General features: G+C 36.2%; 1 protein-coding gene across 3 annotated transcripts in view; it reads left to right on the forward strand.

Annotated features, from left to right (window-relative positions):
• Positions 1–27,489, forward strand: part of NBAS (NBAS subunit of NRZ tethering complex) — a 158,775-nt gene that overhangs the window by 115,264 nt on the left and 16,022 nt on the right. For all 3 annotated transcript variants that reach the window (XM_038130268.1, XM_038130269.1, XM_038130266.1), the window contains 4 exons: positions 4,372–4,461; positions 6,688–6,883; positions 21,843–21,982; positions 27,011–27,155. In XM_038130268.1, the coding sequence (XP_037986196.1) occupies positions 4,372–4,461; positions 6,688–6,883; positions 21,843–21,982; positions 27,011–27,155 (571 nt within the window). The remainder of the gene's footprint in view (positions 1–4,371; positions 4,462–6,687; positions 6,884–21,842; positions 21,983–27,010; positions 27,156–27,489) is intronic.

Consider the following 27,489-nt stretch of genomic DNA (forward strand, 5'->3'; position numbering starts at 1 on the left):
CGTATGATATGACAGGCTTAACAACTTTGGTACCTTCTCAGAAACAGATTTTTTGTTAAATATAACATAGTTATCTGACTAATCTGGGATTTTGTAATTTGTGAATTTGTAAATCATTAAATTGCAATTTTAAGAGCAGTATTGTCCTCCAGTTCTTTCAACTATTTTTGTCTTCCTTAACTCTAGTTTTGCACACAAAATTCAAAATAGAAACTCTTGCATAGGTATGTGTAAAAGCTCTCCAGCAGAGCATGTTTTCATATTTTACATGATTTACGTATTGTGCACTTCCTTGTTTGTCTGTAGAAACAGCTACTATAAATAAAAATCAGTTGCCTCTTCAGTAGAAACCATGAACTTGTGGAAAACAAAACAAAATATTTTAGCAACTATGGTCTCCTGATTAGTCTTTTTAATCAATTAGTCAGTTTAATTCCTTGCCGAAGATCACTGGCATGGTGGATAGGAAGCGTTCCATGATCCATGACTGCAGGCATGTCCATGGCTGGTCAGTCAGGAAAGGCAGTTTGTCTGTTGAAGACTTCATGGTCTCCTTCACCTGCTGCTCCTAGAGTTCTTCTCTTAGATGTCCACAGGGATATATTGTTTCATCAGATTTCACCAGGCAGTGAGCAGGAAACGTTTGGTGAAATTTTGAGTTCCTTGTTTAATGCCCACTGTTTTCTGAAGAAGGTAAATCCAGCTTTGTTAGAAAGAGTAGCTACATTAATGGGGGAAAAAAAAAATCAGATTTTTTTATTACCTCATCTCATTTGAGCAGAGGTAATACAGAGTAATTTTGTAACTTGTATATAATGATTTTGTGGTATTTTAGATGGAAATGATGGTTTACCATTAGGACATTTATCCCAGCTTTGAACGATAACACCATTAGCCTGTTATTTCCTTATTTTCCTCGTATTTAAATATGACAAAGCGCAATCAGAAGGAGGAAAATAAAGCAGGAGTATTTTCAATGAATACAGTAATTAGGTTAAAAAATTTAGATTAAGTTAATTTATTCTTCCAAGTGTTCTTTGTACTTTGTTCTGTTTGAGGAATGTGATTAAATATGCATCACTTTTTCTGACACTGAACTGAAATCAAAATAAGCCTTTATCAGTGTAATTACAGCATGCTCATACCTAGGAGTTTTGAGGTGAACACTAAATCATGTTCTGTTGTTTAAAACATGCATAAAATAGCATATAATCTATGTGGAAGACTAATCCTTCATTAATTATATTTGTTTATGTTAGTAGCTGCTTATTTTTAATCATTAATTATTAAGAAAAGAACAAGGCAGTAGTCTGTGGAAACTTGACAGGATTATTTGTCTCAAGAGCTGTCATGTCTTTTTAGTTTGTCTAACCATAGGCAGTAAAGGCAGTATTAAGCTTAAAAAATGGCTAGCTTTCAGTCTTTCTAGATTTTGAAAATATTTCCTTATTCTAGATAAGTGTAGTTTACTGCTTAGATTAAACTTTTTTCTCCTTTCCTTGTGCTTAGTAAAAGACGCCCGTCTGTGTCTGACAAACTTGAAGCTTCCTGTAATGTTCATACATCTCTTGTTCTGGAAAAATCAGCTTCACAGATGTATTGTCAGAAACAGAGATTTTTTGTTTTCAGAAATGCCCATTAGCTCTTGCAGATACATTTCTTTTAACCCATTTTGGTTTGGGTTGGGTTTGTTAGTTTGTTTGAGTTTTTGGTTTTTTGGGGTGATTTTTGTTTTGTTGTAGAGTATTTTTGAGGAGCTCAGAGCCTGCTTGTGACAGGAGCTAACAACTTTCATTTCTGATTAGAGAGATGAAGTTTTTTTGAAGAGCAAGGGCTAGGACTGTCCAGAACTGATCTTTAAATTGAGGATACCCAGAATAAGGTTTGCTGGTTGGTTTCCTTTGATATGATAGTTGTTCATGTACACTAAACATAAGTAAGTGCAAGTAGAGCAGTAAGAACTCACTTTCTGTACACTGTACAATCACGTAATATTTGGGTTGGAAGGAACCTTGCAACACCCTCTACAAGGAGCAGGGACATCTGCACCTAGATCAGGTCACTCAGAGCCCATCCAATCTGGCCTTGAATGTTTCCAGCAAAGGGGCATCCACCACCTCTCTGGACAACCTGTGCCAGTGTCTCACCAGCCTCACTGTAAAAAGCCTGAATTGACTCTCTCATCTGTCACTGTTTTTCTTATAATCCCCCTTTAAGTATTGAAGGGCTGCAAATGTCCTGTTTGTTTCTGTTTCAATACTCATTCTCTTCTTAGTGTGCAAGTTTTACAAGTATTCCAGTTTCCTTTTCATATGCCATGTTAATGCCCTTTGTAGATGTGTTTTTATTATGAACTTAATTGAAAAAAGGGCACAAAAAATGGAGAATTTAAATCTGGCCTGTAAACAAATCACTAACAAAGTGGCTTATAAAAAGAGCATTAATGAAGTGCTTATCTTCACTCTAGGGACATATAATAAATTTTTTTAGCTTTTCATCTTTTAAAGGAAATTGAAACCATCTCCTAATGCTTGTAGCCAGTTGTATAAAATGATTATTTGAATACTAGTCTGCTTTTTACATTTCCACACTTCTGACCTAAGGGTATATTTTTTTTTTCTTTTTCCTAAACAGAGTGTTCAGTTCTGTTACATCTCCTTTCTGTGAAAATACACTTTTTTTTCTTTTTTTGCCTTCTGAGAATGAATTTTTTATGTGTTTTGGTAATGGATTTTATCTTTTGGAGACATATCATGTCTCTGAGAATTTAAAACCCTGAATATTTCTAGATATTCTGCACTATAAATTATAATTTAACTGTTTCCAGATAGTCTGAAGATGTTTAGAAAAATATCGAGATTCAAGCTTCACTCATAAAGTTATTTAGCTACCATATGCTAGTACTGGTACTAAGAACAGCATTTTTATCAGTCATATGTACAGCACCTTTTGAGAAGGAGACCTGTGTTAACAGCCTTCTACTCCTATTTCAGACTTTAGGAGTGCAAGATAATAATATAAAATGACTATGCTGAATTTTCATCATGCAACAAATCATCTTGCATCTGTTCTGAATAGAGTCACATTGATTTTTAATCCAGTGTTGTTCACTGGAGTGCTGGCCACTTACTAAGATAAAAATAGGAAAGATGAGAATTCTGAATGCAGGAAGACATTAAAGGTTATAAAGATTTAGGTCTCTATTCTGTATGATACAATCACTGTCCAGGAAATATATTTATTTTTCTGATGTAATAAATGACAAAACTGTAAATATTCTCTAACTCTTGACAAAAAATATTTTGGAATATCATGATTATTTTTGCCCATTACTATCAGCTGCGAAGTATTTTGGCTTTAGGTAGAACAGTCAAAGTAGTCTGGGCATGTGTTTGTTATTGGTAAGAGCAGGTCCAGGGAGAGGCTGACATTTTTAGTATCAGAAGAGCTTTGATATTTTGATGAACTATAGGGAAAATACACTTTTTATCTGGGTTTTTCAAATCATCTGCAGTCAGGTAACTTGATATCTATTTGCCTTTTTTTCTCTTTCTTTAATGCAGCTTTGACAAACTAAGCCAGGCAAAGCTGTTGTTTTTGCAGTTCATCCAGGCATCATTGCTGCTGCGGTGGTTTCTGTGGGGAGACACTGTGTGTTGTACCAGTGCAAAATCTCCCTCTCTCAGCACTGAGTCTGATTAATGGAAAAACTTAGCTGAAAATGTCACTTTCATTGAGCAAAGCTTGCTTTCCTACCAGAGTGGCTTTGGGGGTTGTATGTTTGTTTGTTTCTTTTTTCACCCAATTTTTACAACATTTTAACCTCCAGAAGAAAACTGTATTTTAATTGAAACATCTGATGGGAGTGGTGGACACTTTTCTATTCCACACATGCACAGAGGCTGCTGTTCCATGGTGGCTTGACCCCAGAGAAGTCAGCAGATAGGATACTATTGACTCAGGTTACAGTTGAGCTAATTTAAGCCAACACAGATGCTGCAAGAGGATTTGGACAGAAAGGGTGGTGACATTTGTGTATAACTATAGGTCTGTTTAGTTCATATTGATCTTTAAGGTAGTGAGATTACAAGTGAATATTCTGCTGACCTAATTAATCTGTGTTAGAAGCACTAAACTTTACCTATGCTTTTCCTTTCAAATTTCATTTAAGAAACTTGAGTTTTAGTATTTTTTCCCACTCTTTCTTGTTGCTTTTTGCATTACTCTGACATAAAAATAAAGGTACTAGTTAAGAAGCGAAAATGGAACATTCTTATAATTATTGAACAATTCATATAAATCCTACAAGTGCAAAAAATGAGATACAGTATTAGGGACCATTTTAATTGTAACTTTGTCTTCCCTTAATAGTGGAAATGGTGACTCATCTACAACAGAGAAAGATCCACTTGGAATCCTTGAAGGTATAATTTCTGCAGTGCATGCAAGTGTTGAAAAAGGGTAAGAGCTTCCTGTATGGATTCTTTGGGTAAGACTTTCAAAGATGCTTCTCATGAAATCTTTGAAGGTACAATACTGAATATGGATGATTTTTCTTCATGGATATATGTAATTGGTTTGCACTTAATTTTCTAAGACTTTATTCTAGAATGGGCTATCATTTTTCATGTTAGAAATCTGAACCCTGCCTGACAGAAGCCTTTACTTGATCATTTGGAAGAAAGCACTGAACCTAAAATTTAGATAACCGTGTATTATAGTGAAATGAGAAAATGGTTTTTCAGCTGTGACTACTGCAGATTGTATATCTACCAGGAGCATGTCACTGCTTTTGTTTGAATTTAGTTGATAAATTGCAAATTATAATAATTCACTTTCAGATATCGTAATTTAGATATCTAAGTTTGTCTGTATTTGTAAAGTGTAGTGCAGAAATAATTTCCCAAATGCTATATGATGCTTCACCACATTTTTTCTCCTCTTTTGGGAATGTCCTTATGACATTTTCCATTTCACTTCCTGTAAAGAAAAGGAAGAAACAAACAAAAAAAAAATCAGCTTTTTTTCTCCCAGATGTAGAAAAGAAGAATTAATGTATAATAATGATAATAAGATCCCATACTTTCGGGTAGCCATACAAAACCAGTTTCACTATTTTTTTGAGGCTTCTGCAATGAAATTAAATGAGTTGAATGTTGGATACAGAAGTAGACTGAATTAATGTAAAAATTTGCAATAAATATAATTTGCAGTATTCTAAGGATGAGTCAGCACTATTTTATTCTGAGATGCACTTTCTGGAGTCTTTTATTTGTATACTTCATCAACATTTAACTGCTGAAACAGTAAGCTGGAGTGAAAGTAATTATCATTGCAAGAGATTGTTTATATTCCTTTAAATATTTTTTTATTACCTTAAAACTCAGTTACTTAATTTACGAAACAGAAATATTTTCCTCAGGAAAACATATGTAAGCCTCAAGTGCAAACTCTACAAACTCTTGAAATATTCCAGCAAGTCCCTTTAATTCCCAGACTTTTAATTTACAGTTTGAATGCCACCTGTTCAGCAAAGGCATGTCTAACTTAGCTGGAGTTTTGAGCTAACAGCATCATTCAGACAATAAAAAGCCTAAGTAAATTGAAATACTTGTGAAATGAAAACCTCAGATGTCAATGTTTATTATTTCATAGCTGCAGGACAGGTTAACTTGGTATTTTCTGTCTCATATTACTTTCTCATCTGTCTTGTTAAGACAAATAAGGGAACATCAGTTACAAATCACACTCCATCAGGAGCCTCTTGCTCAGCTTCTTTTTTTTGAGAAAAAAGTTTGCTTGAGTTTGAGACATTACTGAAGGTTAAAACAGCATTTACTGATTTGGTACCTGTTAGTTTATAGCCTCCAAGGGACAGCACAGATGATTCTGTCTCCAGCTGGGAACTGCTTGGTCAGTTCATGGTGATCTGTGAACTGTGAATGCTTCCACACAGTTAGAATGTATTTGATAGAATTCACTTTCTGAATCAAAGTATATACTTAAGAGTTTTTATAATTAACAAAGTCCAACCCCAAGGTTTAGGGGTTTTGACATCTCTCTTTTTTTCTTTCTAAGGATTTTGGGCATATTGCAATCATCATGAACTTAGAATGATCAAGCTGGCTAGAGATGGTACAGGAAAAAAAAAAAGAGGGCTAGATCTGCAAATGGGGGAAAATAATTTGTGTGTGTGGAATGGAAAGAAAGGGCTTTTAAAGGAAGAAAAAGAGTGCAGGGTGACAGTATGAATAAGCATTCCAAGATAAAAGTGTCGTACTAAAAATGTAAGCATTCAAGCTGGTTTTCCATAAAGTCAGATAGTGTGGTATCAGGCATCAGTCAGGCCCAGACCCCATGAAAAGGCTTGGATTTCCAGATGCTGAAACCCAGCACCACTGTATGGTACCATGGTAGTTTGTGAGAGAATATGTAAGTGTACAGATGGATTCCTATGGTATTACGTGGTTATTTGAAGTCCAGAAAAAGTTCTTAGGCCACACAGCTGTGGGCTCCTGATTTACAAGGGCTGATTTCCCTGCAACCTCACAGAGGTCAGATCTTCCATTTCCTGGTGTTAGGTATTTCTTACATACTGAATGTGCTTGTTAAGTTTTAAAAATGCATATAGTATTTTCATTAGGATTATTACCTGAGATTGTTTAACACAATGTTGTTTAATTACAGGGAGAAAATAGTTTCTTCAGATGACCTTCTGGAGTGGTTGAGACCTTTCTGTGGTGATGACTCCCTAGCAGTGAAGCCTCGCATCAGGGTATTGCAAATTCTGGAGCAAGCCTTTCATCTCAGTGATGAGGATAGCAAGCTGCTTGTGTACTTCAGGACACAGGCTGTTCTCAGAGCCTGCTGGCCTGAAACAAAGGTATTAATACTGACTGCTTCAAATTACAGCATTAAACTGTTTTGTGTGTGAGGATTACATAATGAAATGCTGCTCTGCAGTATATGGTTGTGATGCATCCTGTTGTCTGGAAACTAATCTTACTTTCCTTTTTAAATCAAGTTTTTGATACATTCTGATTCTTTGACTAATGAAGTTATATAAAGGTAAAGGACTTCTCTAATTTTTGTTTAGGGTCAGGAGTACATAATACTGAACTTGATGGAACTCTAGTGATTTTCCTCCATGTCAAACATTGACTTTGATGTTTTTGTACCTTCTTTCTTTTCTGACCATTTTTTTCTGTCAGTTTTACCTTCCCTCTTTATCTTCCACTTGGTGTCACATTTTACTCAGAATTAGGATGATAATTACTGGCCACTGGCTCTTTTTTTCTTGCACCTTTACATATTATCGTATGAATGTGTAGTAGTCTTGAAATCATGTGAATAGCTCTTGCTGCATGTAGAATTGTTCAGAAGCAGAGTTTCTTTTTGTTCATTTTCTAAGTGCCTCCCCCCATGCCAAGACCTTACAGAACAAAAATAGAATATTTCTAATAGTTCCCAAAAAATCTATGAACAAACCCACTTTATATTCATATAAAACAAAAGCAGTATCTCAGTTTTGACTTGCTGTGCTAAATTCATCCAAGGGAACAATCCTAATAAAAATCTTAAAAGGAAAAGAAAGTACTTATCTCTTGGTTTCTTTGGAAATTACTTTTTCTCTTGTATTTACAGTAATACCAGCATTTAACTCCTCAACTACTATTCAGGTGTCTGTGATTGGATTCTTCATCTTCAGTTCAATCCTTTGTCAGTATTTGTGTTGCCTGTGACCTGCTTTCCAATTCAAAATCATTTCCAATTATAAAACATTCAACTAGAGTATGTCTTAAGAAAAAAAGATACAGGCAGATAATAGCTTTCAGCCATGTTTGTAGAAGACAGCAAAAGAACCTGTATTTAACAGAAGCCTTATGAGACTCATTACACTTGTGATTTTACCTTAAATATTTATCAAAATTTTATTTTCTCCCATAATCTTCTAAGTCAGGATGTATAACTTCGCAAAAAGAAACACCCATCCATTTGGTTACAAAACCAAATTTTAGGACTTAGTTGAGTGCATTTCAAGTGCTGCTGGCTCATGTGTAGCTCACTGCCCACCAGAACCCCCAGATCTCCCTCAGCAGAGCTGAGACAGCCACAGCTGTGCTGTCCCCACCTGTGGTGTTCCAGGTGCAGCACAGCTGTTAAACCTTGTGCAAATTTTGTTGCTTCAGTCTTCCAGCCTGTTCAGGCCTCTCCATATAATCAGTTACTTTCAGTTTCCTGAAGGGATTTTTAGAATACTCCTAGTTTCAAGCGGGAAAACCTGGTTTTCTTTTGGTGAGGGAAGAAATTTGTACTGGCTGAGCAACAGTTCATCTACTCATCACATCGTTGCTGATCACCTCAGTGCTTCACACTTTTGCTGATGAGTAAGCAAGTAGTACAGGAAGACGTGTAATAAAACTTGAAAAATGCACTAGATAAGCTCAAACCTTTCAGAGATAAGTGTATAAAAATATGTACACAACACCCTAATACTAATGACTCTGTGTATACCATTTATTGTTTAGCTTAGTGTAGAAATAGCTTTCATGCTTAGCAATAGCGAAAGCAGTGCTTAAATGTACATACATAAAAATCATTGTTTATGCACCCCAATTTCTGCTACAGAGTGCAATTATAAGAATCCTATTGAAATATGTTAAAAGTTATTCTCATTTTCATGACAGCTCAAGCTCAGTGTGGTTGATAAGAACCCTTTCTTTTCTTCAAATATTTTGTGCTAGGTAACTAACCTGTTATTTAGACAGAAGAGTCTTGTTGGTTTGTCCATTAGATACCTGTCACTGAAATGCAAAGTTCTTCACAAATGTCCTAGAAAATAAATAAGTGGTCTTAGATGTATTTATTTTGGATTTTTTTTCCTCTTTCAGTCAGCTGATGTCAAATGCTAGTCTACAAACTGATACTAGAAAAGCAAGTGATGGCCGTGTTTGAGGTCTTACTAAGTTTGCATATTTTGTGAATTAACAAACAAGGAAAATATAATCATAAAATAAAAGATTGAAAACTATACATTTCCCAGTCCTTCAGGTATGTTAGTGGAACAAGAGCACTGCTGAAGTCAGTGCTTACATGGCTACTGAAAAGCAAAGAGAGAGATATCTATATGAGCTTTGGCAGAGCATTATGGTTAAGACAAAATTTTCTCATGCAAGTTCACACTTCAGGTACAAAGGGAGTATTGAAGGACAACTTAAAAGTTTAATCAGGTTGCTGAATAATCCTGGATGAAGAAGTAGACAGGAGGAATCTCATCTTTCAAACTATGTCAATCTGCCTGCCTTGTCTGTAGACAGCACTTTCTCTAGTATCACTACACCTTTATCAATTTGGCCATCCTTTCTCATCCAGCAAAATAATTTTTAAAAAAATCACATCTAAAGTAAGTGGGGAGGGAAGGGGCTGTGGATTGAATGCTGGTTTTGGATTTTACAGGAATGTTTAAAGGTTGTTGGTTTTCAGGGTTTTTAAATGAACTTTAGATTGCAAATAGGTCAAACATGCATTCATTATCTTGCTTCCAGATTGTTTTATTATTACTTGTGTGGCATTTCTTACATGCTTTTAGGGGATCCCTCTTTTCCCATACCAATCCTTGACACAAAAAGGGATAGCAGATATTATAATGTATGAATGTGGATTTCTGTTTAATAAAGATCATTTTAGTGATATTGCAGTGTTCAATTACCAGAAAACGTGTGAAAGCCACCCTCAGTGTGTCTGCTAATCCTCTTAGACAGGCTTTGCATACATAAAGGAGGGACTTAATATTTAATTATGCTCTAGGTGCTGTAAGTAGTGGTCCCACAAATCAATATGCTGGGAAGCAGGCCAGCTCTTACAAAATTAAAAAATGTACTTTATGGAAGCAGCTACCTATCAAACACTCAGAAACACCATGATTTCCACTTGTCTAATGATTAGTTAACAAAATTAAAAATTCAGGGGTCCTCATTTTTCAAAGGCTTGAGAGTCTTTAATTCACATTCCAGTAGCATCCCATGCTGTGGAGGAGGAGGAGGCATGCCTTGTTTTAATCCCCTTGATGAATTTTATCTGAGCTCTTCAGGTTCTGTAATTTTCTAGCTAACTGGTGCATGAAAAATATGGGTCAAAATACTGACTTTTTCTATATTAAAAAATGTTGGAGGGGGAACAAAGACATAATTTACAATGTTGATATCAAAATTTATCTTTATTCATCTAAGATGGGAAATCCATTTCTTTTCAAATAATATAAAAATACAGTCTGTAATGACTCAGTAGTGTCTAACAAGCTTGAAGTGTCAGCTAACAGGGGGTGTGTGTGTGTAGTTAGCTGTTCAGCTCAGTGACCAGTTATAAGGCATAGGTTACAGAAATGAGTGCGGTTTGCCCCAGGAAGTTACAGGGGCACTAAAAAGCTTGTGGAAGTAAACAAAGGCTTACTTTCATATACAAAGTTATTCATTGTGAAGCTTCTATAAGACACACCTTTTCTGAAAAGGATCGTTTCATTATTATGCAAATGCAAAATGTAATTACTACTTGCATGCCACTTAAATGCAAATAGCTTTGTCATTCAGAGAAGCCTTCCCCCTCATATTGTTATATTATGGTTTTTTTCATGATCTTGGGGTATAGAGAGCTGCTGAGGGCTAAATGTTTTTGAAAATTGGAAGGAATGTCTATTAAGGATTTAAAAGCGTAACTTTGGGCGCTTCTCTTATTTATTTTTTTTTCTAAAGTTTAGCTTTGAGAAATTGACTGATTAATTGGTGTTGTGTGTGTGGGATGTGTACAAAATATTTTCCTTCCTTCCTGCCTATATGACAGTTGATGTATGGCTTATGCAAACTTGTGTTTCAGCAACCTTAGTAATGTCTGCATTGACTTTTTGAGAACTTGGGGTGACTGTCAAGACTCCACTGCTGCTTTGTTCATCTTTGCCATGTTAATGAAAAATGTGTTAATGAAAAATGGTGTTTCTTCATACTAGTTCCTTGAGAATAGTCTCAATGGGAATGTCAATGTCCAGTGATTTTCAGCTTTTTCCCATTTCCTCTTCTCATGTCAGAGATTTAAACATGAGAAGTCATTTTGCTGAAGCCATTTATCAGGTAATGATGACCTGTATTTAGCTTGATCTGGCAAAACTCAAGTGAAGGAGCTGTATCTGTTTTATCCTCAGCCATCTTTTATTTGTGAAAAATGCTTAATTAGAAGAAAGATTTATGTTCCTATCAACTCTGAGTAAATTTGTTATGATGTTGTTTATAATTCTAGAGACATTGTTTCTCTGCTGGTAATGCATAAAAATTAAGCTTAAGAAATTTAATTTAAGTTTTAATTAATATTTTAAAACACTAATTTCCATTCCTTGAAGATGCAATTTATCCATATGAAAACATGTGAATTTTTTTTTCAGGGAACATAAATTGTAGCGTGTATGATTAATTAAATACTTTTAGATGCAAATGAAATATTTTCCATTAACTATACAAGTATAGTAGATAAGACAAAGTGGAGAGAAAAGCAGCATAGTGTGAGTGCTCACAAGTTTTGAATTGAGCCCTGCAGTGCTCTGTGACCAGTAGCAGTTGCTTCAAAGGAAGGTAAGAATGCTCAGGAGGGGATTGATGGGGGATCATTCACTTTCTCTCATAGGTCTTTTGTAATGAAGGTTTAAGTGCAGAATAGTTGAAACAGTGTATACTCAGTTTTGATCCCCGTTTCAGAAAAATTAAGGGCTTATTAGCGATATCATCAGACTTCTGTTATTATGTTTCAAAGAAATTGGTGGATAAAGTGCGATTCAACCTTGGGTATCCCTTGCTAAATTTTCAGCATTAGGACACACCGTGCATCGCTGAGCACAAAACATGCCGAAACTTTATGAAGGAGGGATGCCATCCAGAGGGACCTGGACAAGCTCAAAAAGTGGGCCCATGGGAATCTCATGAGTTTTACAAGACCAAGTGTTGGTGCTGCCTCTGAACTGGGGAGGCCCCTGGTGTCACTCCAGGCTGGGGGATGGACAGATCTAGAGCAGCCTGAGAAGGACTTGGAGTGCTGTGGGTGAGAGGCTAGACCCAATCTTGTTCCCTTTGCAGCCCAGAAAGCCAAATGTGCCCTGGGCAGCATCCAAAGCAGTGTGGGCAGCAGGTGAGGGGGGGGATTCTGCCCCTCTGCTCTGCTCTGGTGAGACCCCACCTGCAGTGCTGCATCCAGCCCTGGAGTCTCCATGAGCAGAAGGCTGTTGATCTATTGGAGCGAGTCCAGAGGAGGCCACCAAGATGATTTGAGGGAGGGAGCACCTCTTTTGTGAGGAAACCTGAGAGAGTTGGGATTGTTCAGCCTGGAAAAGAGAAGGCTCTGGGATGGCCTAAATATGGCCTTCCAGCACCTGAAGGGAGCCACCAAAATAGACAGAAAAGGACTTTTTACAAGAGCCTGAAGTGACCAGACAAGGGGGAAGGCTTCAAACTGGAAGAGAGTAGGTTTAAACTAGGTGGTAGGAAATAAATCTTTACTGTGAGGATGGTGAGGCACTGGAACAGGTTGTCCATAGAAGTTGTGGATGCCCCATTCCTGGGAGTATTTTAAGGCCAACTTGGAATGGGCTTTCAGCAACCTGGTCTAATGGAAGGCATTCCTCCCCTTGGCAGGGGTGTTGGAACTGGATGATTTCTAAGGTCCCTTCCAACCCAAAGCATTCTGTGTTTCCATGACTTAACCTTTTTATGCTATTTGTTAAGTTCTGTGGTTTTTTAGGATATTAAAATCCAGAAAATCAAGTTTTCTATTCACTATGCTTTCCCTTTATTCTGTTGTTTACTCTCAGTAACCAATTCCAGTCACACCACCTCCTCCTCCACAGCTTTTCCTCTCTATAAGTATCCTCTCCTCTATCTCAGAGCCCACTGTGATATGTAGTACACCTCCTGAGAAAGGTAATTGGAGAAGTGACTATGCTGTCCGTTTGGAAATAAACACTCCATGGTTATGCATCCCAGCACCTTGATTGTTCTCTTGACTTCATCTGTACATCAACCAGAGGTCTCTGGATTTCATTCAGTGAGGCTCAGGTTACTGTTTTGACTTGATTAGACTAATTTAACATATTTTAAAATGTAGGAGTGTTACCATCGTTACATTTTGCCATCATATAGTCATTTACTTACCATAGGCTTCTTTTTTTTTTGAGTCTATTAGAGGTTTCTTTTAACATAAACTAGCCTTAACAATCATTTGTCTGCATTTTTGTCTGTTCCATGCTTACAGTCTCCCCAAAACATAGTTTTTGTAATGAAGGAAGCAGCCATAAACCCATAAGAAATTCTACTTTTTACCTTCACTATTGGGTTATAAACTGATTTTTTTTGTTTACATTTTTTGGGTTTTTTCCTCTTAGTAGATTATGCTCTTCAGTGTTTCTAGTCAAGAATGTTGTTCTAAGCCCTTTGAAAATATAAGTAAATTGTAAAACTGGTTTTCCTTTAGGCATTATTAGTGTTAGTATCTTAAATGAGTGTGTTTTTATTAATAACTGTGACAGTAGATGCTGTCCTTCTTTCCAAACAGTTTTCTTACTCCATTAGCCATTGTACTAGTTGACAATTCTTATTTAGAGATCTGCAAACTCTGTATCATCTGAGGGACCTCACTCAGGTATTCTTAAAATAGTTCTTACTTTATAGGAATTTGTGGTATTTCATGTTTATTGAGAGAGTGAGGGGTTCTTTTTCCATATTGCTGCTATTGTTACTCAGAGACCCAGCTATCAAGACTGTGATTGCATCAGCTACACCAAATCAAAAAGAAAACCACCAACTGCAGTGCTTTTGCAATGCCATTTGGTGTGACAGGTGCAGGATGCTGCCTACCCTATTCGGATTATTTTTATGGCTGCAACAGAGCTACTCACTTATTTCAGTTTTTACAGCTTAAATAATTTTGTGATAACCATCCACCTGGTATTTTAATTGCTCCTGGCCTAGATCATAAATATGGATAAATAATGAAGGGATTTTTCATTTTTTTGACTGGAAAGAGTAATACTAAAATAATTGGAGTTTACATCAACAACCTCTTGTTCCTGTAAGACAGTGTCTTAGTTTCGTTAGAATCTTTCTTTTTAGAAATATATCTTTGACTTTTCTAGTCCTGCCTATTTGCAGAAAGATGTTTTGGAAGTACTAATTTTGAAAACGTTCCAGTTGTAAACACCTTTTAAAAGAATTTTTCTTTCTTAGGAAGAATTGCGGACTTTGGTTATCAAGGCAGCAGTTAAACATAGGGGTGAATACTGTGAGCTTGTGGATGCATGCTGCTTGATAGTAGTGATTGGAAGGGTAAATTAAAAACCACTTGTGTATGGTATGAAGGAAATGGCTGATGCTGAGTTAATCGCTTAAAAGACATATTTAAAGATTAGAATCTTGTCATTTCTAGGCTGTATCTTCTAATGCTGTTTTCTGCTCTGTTAGAGTATTTATATAATACATAAATTCTGAATTACAAAGCAGTGATTAGTAGTTGGTACATACACAGAAGATTACTTAATGTGAGTCCCTCATGTTGCACAGGTGTTAGTTTTAACCATACATGCATCCAAATTTTTAGATATTAACACACCCTTAGTCAATATGCAATTTAAATAATGTACGTTAGTCCTGTCTCTTTCAGCTCCATCTAGCTAGCTATAGGAGTCTTTCAAACGCATATTTTTTTCATTATTTGCCCTTATTCTCCTTACCAGTATCTATGTACAGTTCTCAGAGGTTTTCTCTGTGCTGAAATGTACTTGCAGATTAGAACATAGTCTCCTGCAGAATACAAATGAATGGATTTTATTTTCTGCACAAGTTATTCATTTTTATGCATTAGGCAACGCATTTGTGTTTATTGAATCTATATGCATTTCTTAGTGAGCTGCATATGAAGCAGATAAGGAATTAAACAATATATAAATCACTTCAGAAGAAAAAAGTTCTTGGGTATTTCTATAAGAACTCAACATGTGACTGAGCCTTAGTTTGATTCATCACCAGTGGGCTTCTTGTTGATTTGGTTTTTTAACTTGAATCCCATAACTTGCATATCTTGTACACTGCTTTAATTTGAGCAGGATTTTACCTGTTCTATTATGTGCATCTCTTTAGTTTCTGCATGCAGCAGGCTTGCATACGTGCTCAGAATTCAATAGTTTTAATATGTGAAGCCCAGCTATTGGGAAAGTGCAAGAACGCCTGACTTCAGAGTTCTTCCTCCTCTGGGATATAAGGCATGGGTTGTGAACACTGAGTTTGTTCATGCAAAACCCTGGACTTCAGTTTTAATTTTGAATTGCTTGCTCTAAGATTGTAGTTTTGATAGCAGACACTTCCTTCTGGTCTGTCAGACAGTGTTTATGGCTTTCATCTAGGTCAGAGCAGCCCCTGGTGAATGAGTCCAGCTCCTGGCCCTGCACAGGACACCCCAGGAGCCACACCCTGTGCCTGAGAGGACTGTCCAAACACTTCCTGAGCTCTGTCAGGCTCATGCTGTGACCATTTCTCTGGGGAGCCTCTTCCAGTGCCCAGCCACCCTCCTGGTGAAGAACCTTTTCCTTATATTCAGCCTAAACCTCCCTGACACAGTCCTTGGAATGTGGTTGGGGATTTTTGTATGTTTTTGTTGGTTGGTTTTGTTGTTTTTAAGTAACTATTCCTTAATAAAACTTGCTTTGCATTAACTGGGAAAACTCCATAAGCATAGTTTCAAAAAAGCTGCTTTTTTTAGCAAGGGAATTTAACCTGCAACAATATGGATCATGTTTTAGCTGCTGTGTTTTTTCATTAAACAGGAGCTAAATCCTGTTATTATACAGGAGCATTTTGTGGGGCCAATGGAATTGTTTTTTAAAAGTTGCCGTCTCTCATCTATGACTTACTACCACATAAGTTCCCATTTACCAAAATGGGTTGAAAGTAGAATTATCAAAATGTAAACTAGGGTAGATGGAGAAAGTAAGATCAAAACAGCCTGTTTAAGGCTGACAGGTTCCTTTGCCCTTGGCTTTCTCCATCCTGTTTGCCCTTGTCCATATCCTGGTGGACCAGTGGCTGAATGATACAGTGGTTTGTTTTTCCAAGCCTGTCATTAGTCTCCCCAGCCTGACCCTGTTGTGTCCTGGAGGATATTCCCCTCACCCACAATTTACAAGTTGTTTAATGTGGATTTTTTAAAAAGAAATAATAGTTTAGAAATAATGGGATGCTGGTAGAGTTGCAGAGTATAGCACTTGTGGTTTTGCCTTTAAAAAGGGTTTACTGTTGCTCTGGCATGTGAAAATCTTGAATGAGATGTTTAATATGTGCTTGTGGTTTTGCATTGTTTCACAAGTATATAGTGTGTCTAAAATCAAAGCTGATAGGATTTCGAACATCTTGAAACAGTTTGAAGAGAATGAAATAAATAATAGCCTTTAAAAGCTCCTAATCTTTCATGTGCAGAGTCAGTAGCTGTGCAATTTCAGGAACAGTTGTATAGTGTTGCAGCTTGTGTTTGTTTTTGGGGGTTTTTTTGACTGATTTTTGACATTTGTGTTCATATTGGGAATAATTGACTTTAAAATTTCTATTTAATTTGTAATTTTATATGTCCTTTGTAAAAAGGACATTTAACTTTGCAGCCTTGTACTGGAGGTAGGTTTCAGTAACTTATATTTGTGCAGACTTTCAGTAGCTCCCTAGATACCAGCAGAGCAGGGAATGACAGATATTACAGCCTGACCTGCAAAGTGGCAGGACTACTTTCTTCAGTGACCAAACCCTACTGGCCTGTTGTATAGGAAGGACAGTATTTTCTTTGCTGATTTAGTTAATTAGATTGTGAACTCTTTGGGGCAAGGCTATTGAAGTTTTGAGCTATGAACAGCACATCAAGATGGCAATTACAGGAATGCAGTCAAATTGCTACCAATCCTCTTAGTTTTTGTTTACAAACCACATTAAGCCCTGTGTAATGAGTGGAGGGAAATATTGACATCAATGTTCCCTATCTCAAATCTGAATAAAATCTTTGATGTCACATCTGCCTGTTACTTTGAGATGCAGCACAGATAAATTCTCTACCACTACAGCTTGGGCAGGGGGGTGGGGAAATATATAAAATCAGCGTTTCACAAGGAAGTTCTGAGAAATTGCAGAACAATTGTATATTGTAACAATAAGGGACCAGTCAAATGCCCGCGTAGTGCAGTGTTTCTATTTTCGATGTCATTTTAATTTAAATTTATGCTGCGATGTCAAACATGAACACATTTTGAAATACTTACATTTACCATCTGGTAGATGTAATAAAATTAATTTTATAATCATGTAAAACAGTAAGTTTTTGGTTGCATTCCTTGGTAACGGCAAATTTTTCTGCCTTGAGGACAGGGAGTTGCTTTTAAGCATGGATATAGCTATTCTCAATAAACAAGCAATTATAGTGAAAATATTTTTCTGATTTCATTTATAAACATCCTTATAATTTATTTCCTTTGTAGTCAGCAAAATCCGTTGATGAAAGCTATGGCTCTGTCACACTGACACAGAGTAAAAATTGAATTTGCAGAATAGATTCCAGTGGGCAGAGAGAGGTCGGAGTCTGTCTGCATTAGTTTTCCTGCTCACCATTCTCATACAGAAATAGCATTTTTCTGTTATCTCAGAGGAAGGAGAGAGTTGAATTGACTGGATCTTTTTATTGACATTTCCATTTTTTTTCAAACAAAAGGCACTCTCATCAACCAAGTCAGTCAGCACCAGACTGTCACATTAAATAGCTTTAGCATTAAAGCATTTACAAGTCTATCAGATGTGTCTGTCCTGTTGGATCAGGAGACCATTATATTAGTGGATATCTATAACTTAAGGATGCAGTTCAGATACAGCAGCATTCTAAAGTTGCTGTAAATACTGCTTTTAAACTAACTTTGATTTCAGGAGTGAGATAATGTACCAAACTAAACCATTGATACGGCAGTGTTTCTGGTTGGTACATTATCTCACTCCTCTGCCATGCCAAAGGCTTTTTTTTCAGTCATGTGTGATTTCCACAGTTTAGTAAAACTTTATCATTCTTCAAGTGCATCATCTTACAGTTTTTGTAAAACTTTAGGTTTCCAGAAGCTACATAACTTAATTTGTGAGGCAGCTTTTCATATTTGGTCTCCTTCATCCATACCACTGGTGATGAGTATGAAGCAGTAACAAATCTGTAGAATAACATTATGAGTCAAAACTTTGTGCATTGAAAGTCCATAAACTGAGTGCCTTCAACATTTTGGGCATCTAATAGGATCTAATCTGTGAGGAAAGAGTCTTAAAAGATTTAAGGTAAGTCCAAAAGATTTGATCATAAGGCAGAAAAGTTGGATTTATTTGAGGAGAAATTCTAAGTGTGCAGAGTTTTTAATTCAACACTGAATCTCTCATAGGCTATGACAAGCTCATGCTGTTTGTGTAGCCAGTATTTTGCTTTGTGGGTTTCCTGTATGATTTTTTGAAGGAACTATTAACATATGCAGATGTTTGTATATTCTTGATTCTGAACATATGTAGTCCCTCGGTAATGAAATTGTGTGTTTTAACAGTTTAACATAAGGTTTGGCTTTACTTAATTTGTATTTTGTTTTATAATCTATCATGAGTATAATTTCTACAATTAATTCCTCTAATTGACTTTCCCATTGTGGTAAATATTTGTGCAGCCTTGTAATGAGAAACATGATGCCAGCTGTGTTCTACTGCCAAAGAGACTGCCTGAAACTGAGGACAATCAAGTCCAATTGAGCAAATCTGTTGTTAAAACTGAAAGCCCTTGCTTTCCTTTTCCTTGCTTTTGTTGTTTTGTGGTTTGTTTGATTTTCTTTTTTCCACTTGTTTTTCATATTTCTTGGGGTCATCTGAAGTTCATGCCTGGCTATGGACCTCATTATTCTGTTTATTGACAAGTTCTTACAGGCACTCGTGTTACCAGGGCTCCGAGCAATTGAGCAATTCGTGGTGGGTTATCTTGGCATGATTAGCCTCAGTGTGGTTTAAAAAGATGTTTTGGGGTTTTGTTAAAAAAAAAAGAAAAAAAAGGGGAAGCAGAGTGGTATTGTCCCAATACCCTGTATTACAACATTCACAGTAATCTGAATAGATCATCCAAAATTGCTACAAAGAGAGTGTTCAATTAAAAGTGGATTTTTAAAAATCTGTTATTACAACAAAACAAGAGGCTTGACTAACCAACAGCAGCTCATCTCAGCTAGCTTTCACTTTATGAAGGTGAAATTTCTACCTTTTTACACAAGAGCATGCTCCGTTTCTGCTGTAGGAGGTGTCTTCTTCCTCACTGTGCTCTCCCTCACTCAGAAACCTGAGATAGTAATACAGAGCAAAACTTAAGTTCTCTCTATGTGTTTTATGTAGATCAATCTATCTATCTAGATATATATGTATGTATATACATACACACACGTAGTAAATATAAATTAAAAGTTCATTCCTGTGTGCTGTTTCAAGGTATTGCTTCCTTCTAGCAAGGAACTATCACTGAAATCTCTCGTTTCCTGTTAAAGGGAAGTGACACGCATCTAAAATGTCATATAAAGAGTGAATTTTCTCTAGTCTTCCCAAAAACCACAAATCAATAACCCTATGGAAAGTTCACTTAATTTTTATTACTCTTATTGAGAAACATAGGTGACTTGAAAAAATGCCATTGTATAGAGAAATGCTGCAGAAATGCTCTCTTATTTGAGAATAGAAAGGTAATTCTTCTGATTGACTTCAGTTGAATTAGCATGTGTTCTATCATGAGCAATCATGTTGCAAGGATCCAGCTGTCCAAAACACAAAATTATGGCACTAGATTATTTAAGCTCATAAAAAAAATGTAAACCAAAGTCTGTAAAGATGCATTATTAGGCAGCATCCTGGAATTCAGTTCATGTTGAGTAGGATGTCTGATCTACTCTCTCCTACTAGTCGGGGACCTTCTCTGACAGCTTCTCTCATGTATTGATATTGTCTTCGCCATTTATTGCTGTTTTTATGATTATCATTAGAAAGATCTTAAAATTTAGTCTGTGTTTTGAAGTAATGTGCTGTTTGTGAAGATATAGTAAAATGTGCTCAGTGGGCTGACCAGAATGGTATGTACTTGGTTTCAGTATATAAAGAGCTAGTTTTCTGAAAAATGGTTTGGGGATGGGTAAGCAGTGTGAGAACTTCTGTTGACTAGCTAGTACTTAAATTACTAAGGTGGTAAATTTTTTGTAACCTTAGAGGTTAACGTCTTTTGTCCCTTTTTTCCTTTCTTGTTTATCTCCTTTCTCTTTTCAACCTTGTCATTTCAGTATCTAGTATTATAATATTATATGTTATCAAGTATATATATTACAAGTGGGTAACTGATGTCTGCTATGTGACATTTTCAGTAAAGAAAAATATTTCAAGTGGACAGATCTAGGGAAGATTTTTCACTATCTGAAATGTATGGTGCTTTCAGATATACTCTGGAGACAGAAGCAAACAGTTTTTCAACACTAAATATTTTAAAGTCACATATTATGTAGGCAACTCAATAAATGCATCAGTAATGTTTGTTTTCCAGCCTCTTTTGAAAATTTGCCCTTGATGTATCAGAGCCACTTTGAAGAGATTGGGATGCGATCTTTAATCTTTCAGAGTAGCTGTAGAACTAAGGAAGACTTTGTCCATGGTTGATGTCTTAGAACTACTTAGGCTGAAACAGAAAAGTTAACATTTAATGCTGTGTATCTTCAGCAGAATTATAAGATGAAACTGAAGTGTTTGGTATTCTGAAAGTTTCTAGACTCTGGGAGAAAAGTTCAGTGTTAGAATGTGTTAATAATACAGAGGGAGCTACTTTGTTATTGTAACAAATAATTGTTAAACTCTAAAAACTTGTTTCTGTCAGGTAGGCAGTGAATTGCTATTCCATTTGTGAGAGCCCTCCTGGTGTGATATCCAAACTTTTAAACAGCAGTTATTTCTTATTTAGTAGCAAGTTGGTTCTCATTTACAGCAACCTTCCTTCGATAGTTGGACCTTTTACCTTTTTTACCATGAAACTGCAGGAAGTAATTATGTTTAAAAGAACCTGTCATCAACTGGAGTGAATTCAAGTCCAGGCAAAAGCTGCAGGTTTGCAACAGAGATAGGCACTTGTCCCAAGACAGAATTGTCTGGGAGCTGATAGGGCAGTGGGGTTTTGTTTTTCCCAGGTTCAAACACCAGTGCAGAGAAGCACTGTATTACTTGTTAGCAAACATTGTTTGCTGGGGAAATTAATTGAGAACCATCTTTTCACAGCTCTTTTCTAGGTGAGAAAAGATGAGGTGCTGTAAATTCAGATCAAACTATTGAATTTTCATGGGTGAGGGAGAGTAGTACATATTTGGAAAGCACTGGACATAGCCATTCTTTGAAAATGTATGTGTATATGTCTGTACATTGTGAAAAAGAAATTTAAGGAATTTTTGTTTGTTTGAAGAAGATAGAGATCTGATTCTCTGCACTAATCAAAGAATGTACTTGTGTGAGATTACATTGTTCTAGGAATGTCCACCTAAGTCATTCCACATCTTCTGTGTTCTCACATTTTATTTGTGTGTAGTTGAAAATGAGAGATAAGAAAATGGGTTTCTGGGAAAATTATGTTCACTGTGTTTCTGCATTATTTTGGAAGAGTGATGTTCTTCACAGATAGTTTGTCAGTTGCTTTTGAATAATTGATTTCTGGGGGTAGAAAAATAATCTGGTTTAGTTAGTTTGTTTGGTTTTTGTCTCCTTCAGGTAGAGATAACAGATATTGAAAATGAAGAAAAAAGATACCATCTCTTCCTGGGACTTCTGGAGTCCAGTCAGAGTCTGTCTGAGTTTCAGCACTTGGTCCTGCTGCTTCAGGCTTGGCCGCCGATGGACACGAGCAATGGGTGAGTGTGTCTTCAAACAGCCATATAAGAAAAGAGTTCAAAGTCTTGCTTGATATAATGTTGTTTTCAGTCCAGTAATTCAAACATGGCTGGTAAGAGTGCGTCTTTTGGAAAGGGTCATACTGGGAGGAATAAGTGATTTATTTAAAGGAGAGGTGAATCAATCAGTTTCTTGTAAAACCTGTATATACACATATGTAATCTCTGTCATGGAGGAGGGCAGAAAAACATTTTATTGCCTGAACTGTTGCGCAGGAGAGTGTTCTATCTACTTAAATTTCAAGCTACGTGTTTTGCTCTTGTTTTTAGCAGTATAAACAGAGTCCACAAAAAAAGAACAGAAAGTTCTGACTGTTCTTTATATTCAAAGTTGCACTTTGCAGAAAGTGTAACTCTCAAAGGTGATGATGTTCAGATGGATGTGGCAGACAGTCTGCAGGAGGCCTGGGAAGGTAATTGTACCACGAAATGGCACTTCTCTTGTCTAGACCAGTACCTATTATTTCTGTCTCTGAATAAAGCATCCAAACCAATTTACGATTAAAATAATTATAAGACTTTAGAATTGCACCTGTCAAAGTGGATATTAACTGGAAGTAGTAATTTGGAACATCCAGACTATAGGCAATAAAATATTTTATCAGTTATTTGGGTTTTTTTTTCTGTGACTTTCTGTATAAATTTGAAAGTATCGAATACAAGAGCTTAATTTTTTAACTAATTTTTTAGCTAATTTTTTACCTAATCATTTCTAAGATATAAGTATTCAAATAAACTCATGTGGAAAGGCAAGGATCACGTATCTTTCAGAGAGCAGTAATATTAATAAATTTTTTTGGCTAGCCATGTCTGACAGTAGTTAGGTTAGAGTCATTAAGTGGTGTTTATTTTGGATTACTTAGGGGTATTGATTGCAACCTATTTTAACTTGGGGACTACATTAACACACAAAGTGTTTATGTGCATTGATATTTCAGAGAACTTAAGTCTTATCTTTTTCTGAAAAGTAACTATGTTATGTTCTTGTAGAGAACTAGTGGGTTACAAGGTAATCTGTAAAGGTTTTTCACGTTCAAGCTTGCACTTTGTTTGGAGTTTCTGGATAAGCATTAACCTAAATTCTTTAGTGACAGTTTTACAAGCCAAAAATTGTTTTCAGTACATTAAGAATTGCAAGGACTGCTGTGGAAACTGTCACAAATTCATGTTTCAACTTCCATTTTAAGTTTCAGTTTTGATTGTAGTTGAAAATTGGATGCCTCAGTGTGTGGGACCTGTCAATTTTTTAATAATCTACACACTACCTTTAACAAAAAAACAAAACTTAAAGAACAAAAGGTCAAGTGAAATACTGCTGCAATTAGCAAAATCTCTGTTGTCTTTCTGTTCAACACAAAGAAAAAAGAGTTTGTGAAAGGAGAGCCCTTCTTGTATATGGGCAGTTCTTGTCTGTGGTTCTGTTACAGAGGACATAAAAAAAATAACATAATTATATCTACCTCTTGGTGTTATGTTCCTTCAGTCTGACTTCCTAAAGTGAAGTCTAGAAAAAAAAAAAAAAAAGTTGTAGTCACAACTAACTGTGGATAAAATTTCAGAGGGGGGGATACCTCTTTGACTTCAGCAATCTTGGAAGTGAAAATTTCTTCAAATACTTAGGTCACCTGTATCATAACTCTTTTAGAGTCTAAAATAGTCATTATGGCTCCTAAGCAATTACACAGTCACAATTCTTCCCTCTTCTCCCCTGTTCCGTAATTCCACATTAACAGCATTCAGCTATGCTTAGCAGCCTAGGGGTTTACGTATGTATGTTTGCATGTGTTCCTGAAAAGCCTGTCTTTAGGATTATTTGGAGTAAAGAACAGGAACTGTTTTGTTAGTGGTATTTTCAACAATTTCATTTTAAAGCAAGTTGTATTAACAAATTTTTGAGCAAAGAGGAAAGCATCAAGAAGTTAAAACTATATGTATTAATACGTTTGTTTACTCTTTACTCTTTTTTTCCTCCTCTCCTTTAGAAGGAGGGTCATTATTGCTTATTGTTTCCAGCCAATGTAATGATCCCTACAGGACCTGGGGAATTTTAAGTGTGAGTCATGTGAATACGTAGAATTTAGATTTTCAATCTAGCAGTAAATACCTAATACTTAGAATTGAGTATAAAGGTGGAAAACACAATTTACATTCTGTAAAGGTTTTAGAGGAAGGAGAAATAAAAGAACTGTGGTTTGTGGGGGTTTTTGGTAGGCTTTTAATTTTTGTAAAATTTAATTTTTTTGTAATTCGATGTTAGCAAGTCCATACTTAATGTTTTTTTTTTAGTTCTTGTTTTTTAAAACACTACACTGCAGTTAAAATAATACTTATTATCACAAGTATGATTCTCTTCTTGTCATAATATGCTGTCTTTACTGTGAGAAAACAGATAGGTAGCTTGGTTATTTCAGTCAGCATTCAAAGCCGTACACTTCTTAAAATTTTATTTTCATACCCTTATTATGCATGCATGCTTCTCCACCCAGATAGTCAGATGTCATTTTAAACATTTCATAAAGGTGTTTCCTAAAAAAAATTATTGACACTACCTGAAGCTCTGCAGTCTTTTGGAACTTACAGTCAAAAGGCATTTTTTATATTTATTATAAATATTGATAAGGTGTTTTGGAACTGAAATAACACCAGTGTTAGAGATTCAGTACTTTAGTTCACTTTTTTAGTCTTAATCCTGGTTTTTCCTCTTTTGGCTTTGGGAAAAAAATTGTGGTGTTTCTGCTGTGATTTTGAAGTAATTGCATTTTTTTGTGATGAGAAATAATTTTTTACAATCACAGTTACTAAAGTAAAATTCAGGAGAGAAGAAAACCGAATTTTGCCTGTAGGTATCAGATTTTGGTAACTTAATTTTGGTTTGAATTAGAGATAGCAGATAGTTGTTAACAGGGCACAGAAGTATTTGAAATAGTTATAAGGAATTGTGATGAATAAAGCTTTATATATGTAAACTACATAATCTGATACTTAAATAAATTTGCATGTGGCAAGCCTTCCTGGCCTTGCTTCTTTCTGTTTATTTTTGTGTTTTGTAGTGTAATTTTTATTTCCTTTTTCTAATGGAAAATTCTTAGAGATTTTCTTAATGTGCTCCAGGGGCAGCAGCTATAGAAATGGAAATTCATTTTGACTCTGTTCCTCTAAGCAAGAAATGGATCACAGAGCAGGAGCTATCCCTTTAACTAGTGGCAAAGATGGAGTTGCAGGGATTTTTTCTTTCTGCTGCCCTGGCTGGGAATTCGCAGATTCAGTGCCTCATGTTGTGTTTGTTGAATAATCTGGCATCTTGGGGTTCGACCCATCACATTGAAAGGAGTGGAGAGGAGGAGCTCTGCTGTTCCCAGCCAGACTTCTGACAGCTCTGTGCTCAGTGACTGTGACTGATGGAAAGGCTCAATTAAGTTGTCAGAAGGAGGAAAGACAATGACTTCTATTTAATTTGCATTCAGAGTTTCCCACTCCTAGCTTCTCTGTCTGGTTTTTGTGTTGGACTGTAATGACAGCTGCGTGTGGGGCTGCTTTTACTTGTTTACAGTGTGTACTTTTGGAAGTGGACGATGAGCAGGAGAGAGCTTTTATGTATGAAACAGTAGATATTGGTGGTTGTCCTCTCCAGAGCTGTCAGACACTTGGTATGTCAATCCAACAGACTCTCTTAACAGACTTCATTTACAATTATATTAATGTGTTGCTTTAACAATTGCTGAAAAATAATAACTTTGAAAAGCAGCACTTTGACAGCACTTTACTGCTTCTTGTCACATGTACTAAATGAGTATCTTAATTTTCACTAAATTATACTACTAAAATGCCATTTTTGGTCCTGCTGTGAGTTGGTTCTTTTGTTGTTTTTTTAAGCTAAAGTGGAAAGTTTACCATGTCTTTCGAATGCTGATTACTGACCAGAGAAATTGATGGGGTGATTTTGAAAATGCCTCATGTGCCTTCTTAAGTTTATGCACAGATGAACATAGAGTTTGTGTTATTGTGGCTTAATACAATCATTATATAAGCTGTAATTGGGCATGCTTTTAGCCCTCTGTAGGTGGGAATTGAAATGCATCAACTTAATTTACATTAGAAAAGTGGCAGTGTAGGTGTGTTCCAGTGTTGTGCTTTGTGCTACCAGAAAAGTGGTTTGTTACCATTTCTGTCACTACATCCACTCCTAGCCAGTACACCTATTCCTAACAAAAGTATCCAAAATATCTCCATGATCTGCCAAATAATGGCTGTAGGTGAAAAAATGTAAAAATGTTGCAGCAACAGAAAAAAACCTCACAGTAAACACTGTGTTTTGTATCCTGCATGATGAAATTTACTTGTATCTACTGTCTGCCATCTGTTAATGTCTGATTCTGTAATGGTGACATAGCATGAGGTTCTGTGAGGAATTAGAATAACATTTTAAATATGCAAACCAAATGTAACTGTATCCATATCTACTAGCAGAGTTCAGATGCACGTAACTTCCCTTCCTTACCCTTTTGGATGGGCTGTGGAGAAAAGTTTCTTTCTGTTTATACTCATTGGACCTGAAAATTAAAATGTGAATCTGGCTATATATTTTCTTCTCAGAAGCAAGACAGATACTTGAGAAACAGAAGCTGTTAGAATGTGATCAAAGCAAACAAAATTAGGAATGCTGGATTCCTGTCACCCCTCCCTTGATAGCACTGTGCTTGGGAAATCAGCTGGTGTAAAGTCAGGAGAAGATCTTGTGCTATTCCAATTTGATCAGTCTTTATCTGGTGTCTGAATCCTCAGGGTTTGCAATAAGCATGTCATAATTCCATGTAATTTTAATTTCTTTGTTGTATTGAAAGAATGATGGCATTATGGACAGTTACTTGTCTCAAAACTTTCACCTCTCTTTCATGAAGTTGTGTTTTTAAGTCGCACACAAGAAACAACCTACAGAAAATGGTATATGTATATTTATATTCTATATACATCTCTTTTTTTACTGGGCAGATCACGCACAGATGATAATCCCTGGGTGAAATTGGGGACTTTTATGCTGCAGAGATGCCCACCTGAGGAAAAGGAGAAGACAGGAAATGAAATTTTGAAAATCTGCCGTTCTTTGTATGAGACAAAGCACATGCTCCCTGTCAAGGTAAGTTTTAACTTTGGGTATCATGCTTATGAGTCCTGTTTCAAGGTCCCAGCTACAGATAAGATGTTGCTGTACCGGATCAAGTCCAATGGAGAGCTAACAGAGAGGCTGAGAACTGGATTCAGTCTGTCTTGAAAAGAGATGACTACGGGAGATCGTGTCTTTAAGTAGTCAGATGAGGAAACAAGGAAAGGAATTAGTCTCTTTTCAGACATGCTCAGTTATAGGACAAGAGGCAGTAGAGACATGTTGCATCACCAGAAACTCTCATTGCACCCACGGACAACATTTTTCATCTTTAAAGTAGTTAAACATTAGAATGGGTGGATGCCTA

The sequence above is a fragment of the Motacilla alba genome, chromosome 3 (assembly GCF_015832195.1).
Source record: "Motacilla alba alba isolate MOTALB_02 chromosome 3, Motacilla_alba_V1.0_pri, whole genome shotgun sequence".
NCBI lineage: Eukaryota > Metazoa > Chordata > Aves > Passeriformes > Motacillidae > Motacilla > Motacilla alba.